This window comes from Anarhichas minor, unplaced genomic scaffold (assembly GCF_050575085.1).
Source record: "Anarhichas minor isolate MPS153535 unplaced genomic scaffold, ASM5057508v1 ptg000025l, whole genome shotgun sequence".
NCBI lineage: Eukaryota > Metazoa > Chordata > Actinopteri > Perciformes > Anarhichadidae > Anarhichas > Anarhichas minor.
The window spans coordinates 6927438-6942864 of record NW_027466471.1 but is presented as its reverse complement, the minus strand read 5'-3'; the positions used below and the strand labels follow the sequence as shown (position 1 = coordinate 6942864).

Here is a 15427-nt window from a genome sequence, read left to right as displayed (position 1 = left end):
CCCTTTATTTCAGAGACAAAATGTTCCTGGTATTATCCTCAGCTCACAAACTTCAGAATGCATTTTAGGAGACTAGCGTCCCCCATCACTGACATCTGATTCATGCTCGAAAAAGATCCCTCCACAATCAATCACGTTTGAGTATAGTATTATATAGAGAAAATGTGAGCCACTTTCTGAAAGTGTCAAGAACCATCAAGGTAGATAAACAGCTGGTAACGCATATGATGCTAAGAGAGGACCGATGGCAGCCAACACTGTCTTCACACTGGTACCGTGATGTAGCACACATTAGGAGGCTGCACAGCCACAACCTAGCTTGATATCATCGTGACATAATTTCGAGTGCAAAGCCTAAAACTGCACGCAAAGAGCAGCAAGCTTTACAGCCGTGCCGTCGTAACCATTTGACCTGTATTAAGCTCATTTGTGCTGTGAATACATTACTTGTCACATGTTAAAAACCCTGCTTTCGTTGCCCGCGTTGCTGTTTGCGTGCTAAATAGCAGATGTCTATTACAATACTATAGTGTAGCGAGGAAACAGCAGCGATGCATCGTCTCGTCGCAGCCCAATGTAAAGATGTAAACATTGAACAGGTGGTCATTTGTTTAGCATGCACACACACACACACACACACACACACACACACACACACATAGTAGACTTGATGTGACGGTGTTTGTGTTTTTGCCTGAAGTCGCGACGAGTTTATGTCTAATATTGTCTCCAATTTAACAACGTATTCACGCCCTCGTTTAGAGAAAAAGGACACGGTTCGGGTGCTAGCCCGGTTCTGCTTTCTGACAGGCTAGCTCGCCCCATCAGTAGATGCTAAGTTAGCTGTAGCCACAACATGAAACATCTCTCACCACTTCACACGGTGCTCCCTCACGCCGGACGGTGCTCGCATAATACTGCTATGCTGCACGGCCAAGGTGAGTGCTGACAAGTCTCGGCAGGAGAGACGCGGAGGCGAGAAACCCTGCTACTGAACTAGCGTAGTGTTTACCCAAACAGTGGCAGCTCTGGCTCTGCTGCTGCTGCTGCTCTGGAGGACAACACTTCCGCACCGAGAGGGCAGCGGGATGGAAGCCGACGAGGCCAGTTCATAATTCGTCACGGTGGCTGGATGAACCTGCCCGCTGTAAAAGGCCTTGTTAGGAGAAGTGAAGCCGAAAGTAGCAATATAAAGCTGCTCTTTTTTCATCTGTTTTAGCGGCCCTGTATTTATATCTGGTGTTAATACCTTTATTATATCAACTGATATTATAATGTCCGTACATGGTGCATATTTCCACATGCAGCTACTGATGTCAGGGTTATCTTGGTGCTGGATTGAGACTGTAATGCTTGTTTTCAAGATGTTTACTGTGTTTTAACAGTTTATATATATATAAAAGTAAATCGAAACATGTATGGATACTTGCAATAATCCAGTATTATAATGATATAAACATGTAATACGTACATGCACACATGCATATGCACACACACTATATTACATCTATTAATAAATAAATAGAAAAAACAAACTGCAATCGCATAAATGGTGAAATAACGTTTATAATTATTATTATTATTTATAGGGGCTACATTCCAATAGACATATTTACAATACCTATATTCGACACTTGAAATGCTCTACAATCATCTACAACAGTTTCTTAAATGGCCTCTAGGACTTTCTGTATTACAAAGTGGAGTGTGGAGGCAGGGGATCTAATGGAAGATGCTGATGATGAGTTGCATTTTGGGAAAGGCAGAGTCTAGTGTTTTGGGAGCTCGACCCATACTAGGGAATAAAAATCAGGATATCTTCATTTGTCTCTTGTGAGTTCCGCAACTTTATGTTCGCACAATACTAAATCACTGGACTATCCCTTTAATGCTTCTATACTCAAACTAGTTGCACAACTGAGACAGTGTTTGTTTTAGCATGCCATGCACACATTTCAGGAAATAATCTGCAAGTCAGTTCAAGTCATTGAATATAGTAATAAACAGTCGCATTATTAATTATTAGGCTATTACTATTGTTAAATATTCCTTTCAAAATCATTACTTTGCTATTCAATTTAAATTACATTTTCAGTCCTCTCCCTCTCCCTCTCTCTCTCTCTCACACAAACACACACACACAGTTTATGGGCGTGTAACTTTGCAGCCACCACCAGCTCCTCAAGGCTGAACGGCAACTCCCAAAATAGCAATGCGAATTCGGGAAGCCTCGGGGGGAAAAAAGAAAAAATGGCTGAAGCCCTTTCACCAATAACTCGACAAGTAGCTAAAGAAAACCAGGAGATCGGGACCCCATCTGTCGATTATCGTCTTGAAGACGTCGAAGATTGTTTGATTTACGACCGGCATGGAGTCCCTGTTCCGTTCAAGAAATTATATCAAGACAGGAAATCGGTCATAATTTTCGTGCGGGTAGGGGAAAAAAATAAAACTTTGTTTGGCTTAACCTTGCTGGTGACTCATAGGCTAGACTGCCTGAAGTACAAATCTCGAGAGGTTTGAGTTATTGAGCCTCATAAAGGCATCACAGTGTAGGCAACAGGTGAGCATCAGCCTTGCTGGACAGATGCCCCAACAGCTTCCCCTGCTATTGATGGCAATGAAGAGATCATGTCCATAGGTGAACACAGAGGGTTTGGCACATATAGGTGCCGGATGAGAGTTTTTAAAAAGTAATATCTCGTTTCTCTATAACCCTTTTGACCCATTACTCTACATCCCTGCAGAACTTCTTGTGCTACAGCTGTAAAGAATATGTGGAGGATTTGAGCAAAATACCTGGAGAAGCACTGGAGGTGAGTCCTGACCAGGTCAGTTGCACATTTAACTTGCAAATTGTTAAGGGAAGATAGTTTGGGTAATTATGAAATCTTGGGTTATTGATTCTGGAAACTCCCGACATGTAATTTGCAGGATGCTGACATTCGACTGGTTGTGATTGGTCAGTCTGCTCATCGTCACATAGAGGTAATTCATTAAATGATTCTTGTGCATCATTTCAGTCTGCCACATTTGTTCCTGTACAACATCTTGATTTTCAATCTCTGCAGCCATTCTGCTCGCTGACGGGGTATCCTCATGAAATATACGTGGACCCGGAGAGGTGCATTTATCAAAAGCTTGGGATGAAGCGAGAGGAGACATATACAGACTCGGGTATGCAATAACAGTATGAGGGCATGTAACCCCAGCATATTCTGTAACGGTGAAGAATTTGATCCGTGTGTGTGTGTGTGTGTGTGTGTTTCATACACAGCCCACCCTAGCCCCCATGTGAAGTCTGGTATATTTATGGGACAACTGAAGAGTATATGGAGGGCCATGACTAGCCCTGCATTCGACTTCCAGGGGGACATGCATCAACAAGGTGGAGCCATCATTGCAGGACCAGGTAATCTTTCCTCTCTCTCTCTCTCTCTCTCTCTCTGCTTCCTTGTATCTTTCTCTTTTCCTCCCTCACTCTTTTCCTCTCTCTGCAGGCCCCCAAGTTCATTTTTCCCATTTCGACATGAACCGCCTGGACCACATGCCCATCGACTGGCTCCTGCAGCTCGCCGGAGTTCAACAGACTCTGGACTTCAGCGATAAGCCGAAGATCCTCCATGTGTAGCCAGCTGGACTGCCTGAAAGCCTGCTTCGTCCCACGTCGCTGTCATCATCACACTCATGCAGGCAGGGATGGTGCACACAAATTGCTGGTTCAGTTAACAGAAAGAGTTTAGGCAACATCATTCTCTATAACAAAAATCTTGGATAGGTCTGAAACAAACAGAGAGTGAAAGTTCATTCCTGACCTGAACTCAAGGTCTCCTTAGCTTTATCTCCCTCAGAGCTTCCATTCACATCTCATGGGTTGATGAATTTGAAAGCTTTGGAAAAGAGATTTGGTGAAAAAAAGCTTGTAAGTTTCCCTTGATCGTGCCTGTGGTGAGTGATGTATGGTTGAGTGTGTAAAAGGGATATGAATGCATTAGCCTACTATTTAACATATTTTCTATCTTTTCCATCAGAGCTATATTACTATGTCTTATGTTGTAGTGAGATGGTTGCGTGGATGCACACTTCAAAACATCTGGTGCACTGATGTAAGTGATTGTTCTTATCACAGTCTTATTTGTATACCCACTTTCCTCCTATACACAGTGTTCATGAGATTGCAATTAAAGTTGAATTACTATTTCTTGGCTGCATTTTTTTCTTGTGTCATGCTCTACTCTGAAATGCATGGCAATTGCGCAGTCATATCAACCCAAAAAAAAATGGCACACACTGGGACTACATTCCCCACGTTACAGCGGCTGCAGATCGACGAGTGGAGGGTGGGCGCTGGACTCCTAATCCTGATACGTCAACATGCAGTGGATTTCAGAGAGGAGAAACCTGCCCCTGCTCACAGACGTCACCACCGGAGGAGACGGCGAGACCTCGGTTGACACACAACACTGGCAAACACACCCAGTTCCAGATCATCAGCCATGCTATATTAACACAGCACCAAAACACGGATACGCTGCCGCACTGCGAAGCGACGGGGGTCTGTTGCAGCTGCTCGGGAATGTCCACCGTGCAGACCTGAAGACAGCATGAAGCGCAAGAGCGAGAGGAGGAGAGCCGAGTCGAGGAAAAAGCGCTGCGCAGCTCACAGCAGCTCAGAGGCGGAGCCAAACTCTAATATTTACACTGAGATAACAGGTAGGGCTTCACAGGGTCTGCGGGATGAACCCTGCGAACTTTAAGGTCAGTTAGCAGGTTATGCCGGGACGCACGCAGCAGGCTGCGCATGCACGGCCTTGCGTTATAAATGACCAGGGTGTGTGAACGAATTTTGGGGATTTTTCCCCCCAGCTTTTTACCTAATATGGCGACACCCTACGTCCCTTTATAGTGAATGCAGCGGGGTTGCCTCGTTTTGGCAGTATGTGCACAAAATACACAATATCAGCGGTTCGGTCTTGTATTTTAGAGCAAGACATTGCACCATAACTTGACTTTGTGTGCACCATTTTTTTAATATACTGTGTATGGAGATGGAATGGTGTATTCGTGCCTTAAATGTCATAGTCAGCTGCCCACTGTCAGCGTCGTCCAACGCAGATTTTAATATATTTTAATATATTTCATGACGTTTTCCTGGTAGTTGAACATCCTTGCGCAGCTCAAATCTCAGGAAGGGCGGTTCTTATGTAAATCACTCATTTTGATTGGCCGAGGGATCGCCCTAGCAACCGCTTGGGCAACGTTCCCGGGGCCTATCATGTGTCTCATGTGAATAACTTTAAACTGAAACGGGCGCGGCGGAGTGCGACTGACGGGACGTTCGTCCAATCACGTAGCGTCCCGGATCAGTAGTAGCCAATAGCGTCCCGCGGAATACCGTAGGGGTGGAGTCGGGCGGAGGTCATTTTTTAGCAGAGTGCGCACTTGCACAAAACTCTCCTTCCCTCTTCGCCTGGTAACTTTCTTGTCCCGGAGAGTTAAATCAGGTGCAAAACATTTTACCTTTAACGCTATTTTTAAAAAACGTATCACCTTATAATACTTTCTAAATACGTCTTGCGCAATATCAGTGGAAGTTTTACTCAGTATGCGCAAGTGCTCGTGAAGAAAATCAACGTCATACGTTTCTCTGCAAAACAGTCATGTTCAGAACCGTGAGCAAGATGACCGCGGACGATGTTTCGTCGAGATGTGTTGAGTTTATCAAGGGTGAGTAGTTGCAAGAATATACGTTAGAGAAGCAGCGTCAGTTGTAGACAAAGAGGAGCTGGTTATGGGCGAAATTGAGAGACGACAGAAGTTTGTATGCACGACAAAAGCAAGTTAACTGCCTCTTTATGTTGCCCCCCCTCCCTTCCTCTCCTTCCTCCAGATCAACTGTATTTCGCCATATTGAAGCAAAAGATCAAGAGCACGGCCGAACGACACTGTTTCTGCATAGATGAGGAGCTGGCGTACGAGAAGTAAGTTTTCAGTCACGTCGCATCTTTGCTTTTTGAACAGGGTCTCTGGGCTTTGAGCCCCCTGACCTTTGACCTACTGCTCTGTGTGCAACACTTAAATGGTCCGACAGTGCCATACTGTGAGTGTAGCTTTGACTGTGAAAGTTAATCATCAAACCCAGGTTAGTTTTTGTGCACTACTTTAGATTAAAAGGAAATGGCACTTTTTTTTACTGTTATTGCGGAAAGAAATCCACAATAGCATTAAAAAACTTTTTCCTCAGAACATTGTTTTTGTTTATTTGGCGTCAGGAGAGAACGCGACTGACCTTTTCGGTTTTGTGCCAGTGGTACAAAAAAAGACATCCAGTCTTTGCATTTTTTTTGTCCCGGTATGAATGACCCAGTCTAGCATCAAATGCTTCCAAATATAGTCTTTACTCTCTCATATTTTACCGTTTCAGCTCGAGGTAGCTGATTCTATCTAGTGAAACTTCCCCAGAGACCGTAGCTGGCTGCATAAATAGCCACTCTGACACACTCTTCTTCTCTCTCTCTCTCTCTCTCTCTCTCTCTCTTCTCAGCTTCTATGCGGACTTCGGTCCCCTTAACCTGGCCATGTTTTATCGCTTCTGCTGCAAGCTGACAAAGAAGCTCACGGTAAAGTAAACCGCTGCTCCTAATTGTCCTTCCTGCAGAATGGGAGTCAAAACGCAGGTCAATCAATATCTACACCTGCAGTTCAGGTCAATTGATAGCCCTAACATCCCTGGGTGAAGTCAACTTGTGTCTATATATGAATAATAAAGTCAAATAAATAATCACGCGTCAGTTCACACTGTTGCTCTGAATGTCTCTGCACAGTCCATTACGCTCTCGAGGAAGAAGATCATATTTTACACCTGTGGAGACCAGAAGAAACAAGCCAACGCAGCCTACCTAATCGGCTCGTATGCGGTAAGCGGCGCTCGAACGCACGTGTTGCACGTAGCTTGTGAAAGTATGTCGGCGTGTAATGCGAGAGGCACCTGCTGACTGTACACTTTGTATTTAAAGGTAATGCATCTAAACATGATGCCAGAAGAGGCCCACAGTCTGCTGGTGTCGAGGAATTCAACATATATCCCATTCAGGTAACATTTCACTGTTATCGTAGATATTTAACTTGTTATTCCTCTTTCCTATAAGAACGGCTATGTGAGACACCAGATTGTTTTCTTCCCAGAGAAGTACGTCGCGGTAAATAAAGATCCCCAATACGCTGTGCTGATAAAGACGGTCGGTTTATTTTATGTTTCAGAGACGCTTCATTCGGATCCTGCATGTACAATCTGAACATCCTAGATTGCCTTCGCGGGGTTCACAAGGTACGTCCTTTTAGGATTTGTTGACTCCTCTTTCCTGCTGTGTCGTGCCCCTGATGAAATGAACTCCCTCTCCTCCGTCTGCCAGGCTCTGCAGTACGGCTGGCTCGACTTCACCAACTTTGACGTGGAAGAATACGAGCACTACGAGAGAGCAGAGAACGGAGACTTGAACTGGATCATTCCAGGAAAGTTCCTAGCGTTCAGTGGGCCTCATCCAAAGAGCAAAATAGAGAATGGTAAGTGAAGCTTCAGTCTTCAGATGTAGCTTTTCTGATCTCGTTTTTAACGGCCTTTTGCTCCCCTCTGGCCTCAGGGTACCCTTTGCACGCTCCAGAGGCCTACATCCCGTACTTCAGGAATCACAACATCACCACCGTCATCAGACTCAACAAGAAGATGTACGACGCCAGGCGCTTCACAGAATCCGGCTTTGAGCACCACGATCTGTTCTTCGTGGACGGGAGTACGCCGAACGACTCCATCGTCAGGAAGTTCCTCAACATCTGCGAGAACGCAGAAGGAGCCATCGCCGTCCACTGCAAAGGTCAGATCTCTAACCCACGTTCACGGCGCCCGGTAGTCCTTGATCAAACTATTCTGTCCGATCTGTAGTTGGTGCAAGACGCTTCGAGTCTAACGCCGTGAAACTTTTTCGTTTTCTTCCAGCTGGTCTGGGGAGGACTGGCACTCTGATTGGCTGCTATATGATGAAACATTACTGCCTGAGTGCTGCAGAGGCCATTGCCTGGATACGGATCTGCAGACCCGGGTCCATCATTGGGCCTCAGCAGAACTTCGTTGAAGAGTGGGTGTTCACTGATTTTAAAATCATATGCGTTTGTCCTTAATATTAAATATCCATGACTAAATAAGCAACAGCCAGAGTTAAAGTTCAGAACATAACATCCGGTGGTATTATTTATCAAGACTTGATTGACGGCGCTGGCAGCAGAAACGGTCAATGCCACAACGGTTAGCGCATTTCAACTCAAATGTTGCTCAACTCTGATTGGTGCAGGGAAATATGTGCGAAACATTTTCCCAAGGGAGGCGGCCGCGCCCTCTTCAAACCCGTGAGAATGTCCTGAGGGATCTTAATAACAATGGCGGCGGTGGTTTGGCAAGAAAAGTGTGTTCATTTTGCCCTTTTTGATGACATGTTTCTACACCAGCAAGCAGAACAGTCTGTGGGCAGAGGGAGACGTCTTCCGGGAGAAGGTGCAAAACGAACACGAGAACGGCAAGGTGGCCGTCACCAGGATCCTGTCCGGAGTGGATGACATCACCATCAACGGGAGCAACAAGAACCGGCCATCCAACACAGAAGAAACGAACCGGGTGAGTTTTTGAGAAGGCGCTCTCGCCTCTCTTTCAGGTGTACCGACTTTGCGGCAGGATTTTTTTTGAAAGTACTTGAGTAAGCAGAAAACACAAGGACACGCCGCTTGGTCTGTTCATAGCCGTCTCTTTGTTTCTCCAGTACGACGACGATGAGGAGAGAAACGGCCTCACGCAGGGTGATAAACTGCGAGCCCTGAAGAGCAAGAGGCAAGCCAGATCGTCCTCGGGTTCACTATCGTAAGTAGCCGGGCGGCCCGCGAGTCTCATCGCGCCGACGCGATGTAGTACTCGTCAGTCTCTTGGATCCATTATACAGTGTTTCAAATCATAAGTAGCTTATGATTTCATAAAGACGAGGAAGTTGTGTTTGTTGTTTCGTCTGATGAGCTTTCTCATTTCCTCAGTGTTTACTCAGGGTGGTCAGCTGTTCTTCTGGGGTCAGGGTTCAGGCACGGCCAATCTGTCAGGGCTGCTCTCCCCGACTCTCACCATGACACCTTTTTATTTATCTATACGTTTAGGAACCAGGCAGTATCCCTGTAATATTTCAATAACTCTGTCTTTGTGTCCCCCTGGTTCTTTTTAATAAATGTCATCAAGTGTGATATAACTCATCCCATTTTCATCCAAGTCGAGGAAGTAGTTGTTTGGAGGACTGGATTGGAGTTATCTGATACGCAATCTTCCAGCATTTTCTTTTTTTTTTGTTGTTCTGGATTTAGAAAGGCACAAAAGATGTGGAAGTTAAATATGTAATCTGCGGGTTAGTTTTACTGCAGGATTGGGAGTCTGTAAATTTTGTTTGATCATAATCTTTAAAAAAATCAAATCTCAGGGTTGAGGGAAAATAAATACTAAGGCCAAATCAACGTGGAGCTTGCTAGTTGCTATTTTATCATGTCCCAATGTCCGCGAGGCAAATTATGATTTGCATTTGTTAAGCAATTTAAAAATCACTGGTACATGACGGGCGAATTAAAGCTTCATACTGAAGCTCCATACTTGATCTAATCGTTGCTGCACAGATACATAAAGTACAGCTGAACAGACTGTAACATGTGACTAGCCAGCTCTATGAAAGCATTGCGGCCCAACAGGAGCAGCTAAGTGCTAATGCTAACCCCCCCCCCCCCCCCCCCCTACAGTTATCTGGACAGGAAGAACCCTGATAGTTTATTTTCTTTGCTCCCTATCTGAATGAAGTCCACATCGTTCGTGCCCGTGTAAATCGAGCCATGGAAGGTTGTCTGTCGGCGTGGCTGAAGGCGGCTGAATGTACCCATGTGGATCTGGCTTTTGTTGTCCCATGTCAGGCAGGTGGTAGTGTTCTGCAGCAGCCTCATGGGCACGGTGTGGCCGATGTGTTGCCTGCCGCTCAAAAGATAGCCGAGAGGGGCAGAGAGAGGGAGAGAGAGAGAGAGTGGGGGGAGAGGAAAATCAGAGAGAGAGGATGTGAGGTTTTGTATGACGGAGGTAAGTGCACATCACTTCCTTTTTAACTGACAACCTCTTCCTGTAGAAATGGTATGGCTGACTTTTTGAAGTTGTTTTCTTTCTTTTCTGTCTTTCTTTGGACGACTGTATGGTTTGAAGTGGATATGCACTTAGTGGATGCGTTGCATTTACACGGCCGACGTCGTCGTCCTCTCGCGGACACACTGAGCCGATCTGCTTTGATATCGAGGCTTACATCCCAGATATCCCCCCGAGTCACAGTGAAGCTGCTGTACTTGTTAACAACGGCAGCGATTGTTCAACTAATCACGGTTTCACGTCGGATCTGGATTAGTTGAATGAAATGATTTAGTGCTCGGCTTGCACTGCTGACATGGCACGTCCCGGGAACAAGCGTTAGGAAGGGAAACCTGGTCCTCGTTCTGATCCGCAGGAGTTACTTCCTCATTGTTCCTGCTCAACCATTTAAGCTGTAGCTGTTTTGGGGGGATATTACTACTTTGGTGTTAGAATGATCTCCGCTTGAGGTGTTTTTAAGGAGTTTAATTAGCGGCTTTAAATGTCATTCTAATACAAAGGCTTGCATTAAGCATCACATGTGAGCTTCAGTGGAGGTAGTGGGATGAAAACGGGGGTTTACCCGTTCTCGGGAGAGAGTTCAGGCAGAAGGGAGATTTGTTGGCACTCATGCCTTCGCAGGGCTTCTAACTTCCAGCTGAAGTTCAATGTCTGTTTGTATTACGCAACACTGATGTTGCATGTTGAGTTCCAGAGACGATTAGAACGACGATTTTCTGAAAATGTTCTCTGCCGTTTTCACGCATGGCAACAGGCATGAAGCCCTTGGACATGCACGCATGCACATGCCTCTGTGTTCGATCTATGTTTGTGTCTAACATGTGATTAATGTTGGGCCGGGTTCATTGTCACTTGCCTGTTGTTTCTGTTTCCCATTGCTTCTGTGACTGGATCAGTGTACACATAGCACCGGAGCTTCAGCTTCTTCTCATATCGTCCGTTTGTGTGGAACAGAATTCAAAATTCGATAAAGGATGAAGGCAAATTTTACCATTTTTAGACATGTTCTTTTGTGCCAAGTATTAGAGCTCGACCGATGTATTGACAGGCTGGCATCAATCACTGTTTGCTCATCACATATAAAACCTATCTGTAGTATATTTGGCAGAAATTGCTGTTAATATATGTTTTTATATGCTGCAGATTTGACCTCTTTTCTTAGATTGAGAGATTATATAACATTTATTTAAAATATAATTTCCTTTTTTCTCTCCCATATTTTTTTGTGTGTGGGGGGGGGGGGGGGGGGATAATAATAATAATTTAATTATTGTGATTTAAGTTATCTTTTATCTTCTGTTAGTATTAACTGTAAAATACCCCGCTGCCCTACGTACTATATATTTGTCCTAACTTTGCAACGACTAAATTACCATCATTGTCCAAAATGTTAACGTTTTAGTTTGAAACCTAAATATCACTCGGTGTATTATTGCTTTTCTGTCCTCTCTAATATCGAGATCTACTTCAAAAATTCCCACATGGGTCGAGTTCTAAGCACAAAGCAAAGCGCTGACGCGTGAGAACAAGTGAAGAACATAGACTTGCTGACTGATGCGAGGCTCTGTGAGAGGTGTTTCATCTGATCCAGTCCCAGTGGAAACGCAGAACATCAGAGGCTTTGTGTCCCGCCCGGACGTCTCTTGTCTCTCCTTCCTTTTTATTCCCCACCTTTTTTTTCTTCTTTTTTCCGTTTGCTCTTGTTGTTGGATTTGTCCTCCTTTCAGATGGCTGGTAGCCATGCTGCTCTCCTCCCTGTGTAGCCTTGCCCTGTGGTGGATTGTGTATGGCTTCCCTTCTTCCATCCTGCATTTCTGTATAGACCGGTTAGGATTTCAATGAGCTCTGCCGCCCGTCAGCCCCCAAAAAACCTGTCCTGTTTCTGGAGCTCTAACTGAGAATGCTGTAAGTGAGCCCCCCAGTCTCTTTTTTTCCTGTTTTTAAAATTCCCAACCCCAATAAGAAATTTGTTTAAAATCATCCTGTTATTCTTTATTCTTTCTGCAAGTACAGTAAACTTAAAGCTGATCAGCAGAGCCAGTTTTTCTAAATCTAAAACATCAGAGGCTCCTGTCTTGTCTTTGTCACCATTTTCTGTACATAATCCGTTTCCATCATCCTGTCATTTTTAAACATCCTGCTTTGCTGGTTATTGTGTTGACTGGACTGTTAAAAGACATTTAAGCGTTCTTGTTGACCATGATCGCTCAGTGAAAAGGAAGATCAAGTTCCTCTGAAGTTTAGTGCCCCCCCCTGGCTTCTTCTGGTACTACTCTGCTTTACTAATCCTACCTGGCTGTTGAAGCTGCAGGAATGATCTAACACTATTCAGATTATTAAAACCTTCCTGCCCACCTCTATACAGTCTTTGACCCCTCTGTCCTGTGTCACCTTTTGTTCTCGGAGGTCTCAATAGATCAACTTTTCACTCTCTTGTAACTTTTTTTTCGCAGACAAGAAGAGAATAAGATTCACACCAGGTCGTCGTCACAATCCCTCAGGTAAAGTTCGCAGCGCGCGCGCGCACACACACACACACACACACACACACACACACACACACACACACACACACACACACACACACACACACACACCAGGCATAACTACGCTCTGACAAACGACACGGCTCGGCCTGATTCATGACATTCCGTCTCCTCTGCAGCAGAGTCATATTGCAGGCCAGTGTTCAGGGCTGCAAGGCCAGCATCAACCCCTTGGCTCTGTCCGACCAATCAGACAGCAGGAAGAGAACCAGAACCTCGCTGCCAGCCAACGGAGTAGAAGGAAGGTCGGTGTCTATATGTGTGATGCCCGGTATGCTTTTCACTCCATGATAGACCAGATGTATGATCAGAGAGAGCAGCGCAAGAAAATAAAACCATGACTGACAGCAGATGCCTTTTTTTTCTTCCTCTGCTTAAAGATAAATGTTTTCAGGAAATTAATAAATCCTGTTTTTGTGTGAACTTGACACGCAGTTGAAAAGCAACCAAGAGGCTATAGCCACTCGTGGGTCCTCGAGGATTGAATTTAACGGCTTCCCTTCTCTCTGCCAGCTCCCTGTGCCACACCAGACTGGTCAGGTCTCTAGGCAACTTGCATGTAGTGGCCGGCGACAGGGACCCAATGTGTTGGGAGCCGTGTGGCAGCCGTAGAGACGCAGCCAGCGCCGCAGCCAATGCCGCAGCCAACGCCGCAGCCAACGCGGGCACTCTCATCAACTTAAACATGGCACAGGTCCACCTGCAGGCAAGCTCCCTCAAAAAACCCACTGCGAGCCACGAACAGTCGTTGGCATTCACCTTTTTCTACGAAGACATGTTCTCTACGCTGTCCAAACGGGGGAAGTCGTGTTCAATTTGGTTTCCCGCCAGTTTGGACAGATGCTCAGATCATGACGTTTAGTATCTGTGTAAATTCAGCGGCTCCACACTCTCCCTCTTTCTCCTCTTAAAGCTCCTAATCACTCAATGTTCTTAGGCTGGGACGCATCAACAAGGAGGCAATGTTTTAAACATCTAGTTGTGGTTCATCCACTTGTCAATCAAATGTTTTACTCCGTTAGAGATTGGCAGGACTCAATGTCGATCTCACTTTTAACCATTTTGATGCGACAGTGCAGCTGTCTCATGTGTCTGGAGGACGGTGTCTTTGTGGTATTTGGGGGTGGGGGGGTGTGACAGTTCCTTGAAGAAAGATAAAAATCTGACTTAAGTCAAAATTAGTCTGCCAGCATAAATCCTTAAATAACACAGTAAACTAATAATTACTGCTATTATTATAGTTTTTTTTTGGACTGTCATTTAGTTGAAGTTGTATTCTTGCCATGGCTACATAATTATCATCAGACAAAACAAATAATTACCACGATGGTGCAACCCAGCCACTGTTCTTCTTTCCTCAGCTGTTGTACTAACATTATATATATATTATATATATATATATATATATCCTGACGTTTAGTCTGACCCTGCTTATGTACCGCTCTAAGGTTTCCAGATTCATCTCCCCCTGCCTTAGTGTCCCTGATGCTTCTTTCCTCTCATGTTCTCTAAGAGCAGGTTTCCCACTCCGACTGGCTATAGCTTCTCTGGACTCTGCTGCTCACGGTGTTTCCTGTCTCTGTAGATCATGGCACTGGTTTCTAATCCGTCGTGTGTCTCATTTCTCTTTCCCCCCTTTTCTTTTTCTTAAACGCAACAGACGCACCGTCTCCAGAGGACGTAAAGCTCGCAGCTCTTTGCAATCAAATCGATTTTCTAGGCTATGGTATCTATCTCCTCTTCATTTTCTGTTACATTTACTCTTTTAAAGTGTCTGGTTCATGAGCAGAAACATTGAATGAAATAATGTAAATAAATAGACGCTGACTTTCTTTTCTTCCTTGATAGTCACTCCATACCCAAAGCTAGAGCTCCTCTCCTTCGGTGAGTCTGCGGATCTGGAAATCCCGAGGAACTTTACATGGAACCCAACTTCTATATAACCGTACTACTCGTTAGCATTTAAGTTTGTAACAAACTTTAACCAACTTGATGTAACGCATAAATCATTTATAGATTGTGATGTTTATTTTACCCGTAAGGCACTTTTGGTTTTTATACTTTTTAACAAAGCATCATGAAACATACCGATAGTTTTAATCGTTGCCTGGTTGTTCCTACTTATTGAAGCATGCAGTAGCAAACATGTGAATCCTACATATCTTCCAAAATGAGCACTGTGCTGCAGATATTCTGGTTCATGAAACAGGAGTTTATATTCAGTTAAAACAGATTGTGGATGAGGCAAGCAGGAGAACGTGGCCCTTCATGGATGTGGTGAAAACATCAAGTCCATCCCAGAATACAGAACTGTGCTCATGTTGCTCTCATTATCTGGCATGCCATCACTTGTGAAGCTCTTCAGCTACTGTATTACAAGACTGTAAATATGTCATTTGATATACTCAGTTTGTATTTTTTTAATATTTTGTACTATGTTTGAATCATGCTATGAAATACATCAACAGTCCTAATGGGGCTTTGTCTAACTCATGTTCATAATCCACTGAAGACATTTGCTTTAAGCACATAGAATCAGACTTTTTAAATATGTACTCCCAAGTATTTCTCTGGCCCTTGGTCCGTGTACCATGCAATAAATGCATTCAAATTTCAAGTTGACTGTTTTTTTACTGACCACGTGAAGAAGGTTTTTATACTAAGTCAAGTCTTTGAGTAC

The 15427-nt window shown here is 44.5% G+C and overlaps 3 protein-coding genes across 14 annotated transcripts in view; 2 read left to right on the top strand and 1 right to left on the bottom strand.

The window, feature by feature from the left end:
- The window catches only part of fbxl17 (F-box and leucine-rich repeat protein 17), a 200551-nt gene extending 199492 nt beyond the window's left edge, over positions 1 to 1059 (bottom strand). For all 7 annotated transcript variants that reach the window (XR_012956150.1, XR_012956151.1, XM_076099661.1 and 4 more), the window contains exon 1: positions 873 to 1059. The gene's annotated coding sequence lies outside the window, so the exon portion shown is untranslated. The remainder of the gene's footprint in view (positions 1 to 872) is intronic.
- Positions 1060 to 2212: 1153 nt separating this feature from the next.
- On the top strand, positions 2213 to 4191 carry prxl2c (peroxiredoxin like 2C). Its single transcript, XM_076099321.1, is given in 7 exon segments — positions 2213 to 2239; positions 2242 to 2433; positions 2748 to 2816; positions 2935 to 2988; positions 3072 to 3177; positions 3278 to 3412; positions 3501 to 4191. Coding segments are annotated over 7 exon segments (714 nt in total). The 3' UTR covers positions 3632 to 4191.
- A 230-nt stretch (positions 4192 to 4421) lies between these two features.
- cdc14b (cell division cycle 14B) lies at positions 4422 to 15364 on the top strand. Of its 6 annotated transcripts, XM_076098911.1 has the most exons (17): positions 4424 to 4713; positions 5659 to 5727; positions 5891 to 5981; positions 6545 to 6620; positions 6825 to 6917; positions 7017 to 7093; positions 7261 to 7327; positions 7413 to 7563; positions 7641 to 7871; positions 7994 to 8132; positions 8500 to 8665; positions 8808 to 8905; positions 12655 to 12702; positions 12867 to 12992; positions 13261 to 13453; positions 14408 to 14473; positions 14596 to 15364. In XM_076098911.1, the coding sequence occupies exons 1-16, from the start codon at positions 4605 to 4607 to the stop codon at positions 14429 to 14431; spliced, it is 1758 nt and encodes a 585-aa protein (XP_075955026.1). In that variant the 5' UTR covers positions 4424 to 4604; the 3' UTR covers positions 14432 to 14473; positions 14596 to 15364. The 6 variants fall into 6 exon arrangements, 5 of the variants coding, with proteins under 5 accessions (XP_075955025.1, XP_075955026.1, XP_075955022.1 ...); XM_076098907.1 differs by lacking the exon at positions 5659 to 5727; XM_076098909.1 differs by lacking the exon at positions 4424 to 4713 and having other exon boundaries at positions 5433 to 5727.
- Positions 15365 to 15427: the final 63 nt, after the last annotated feature.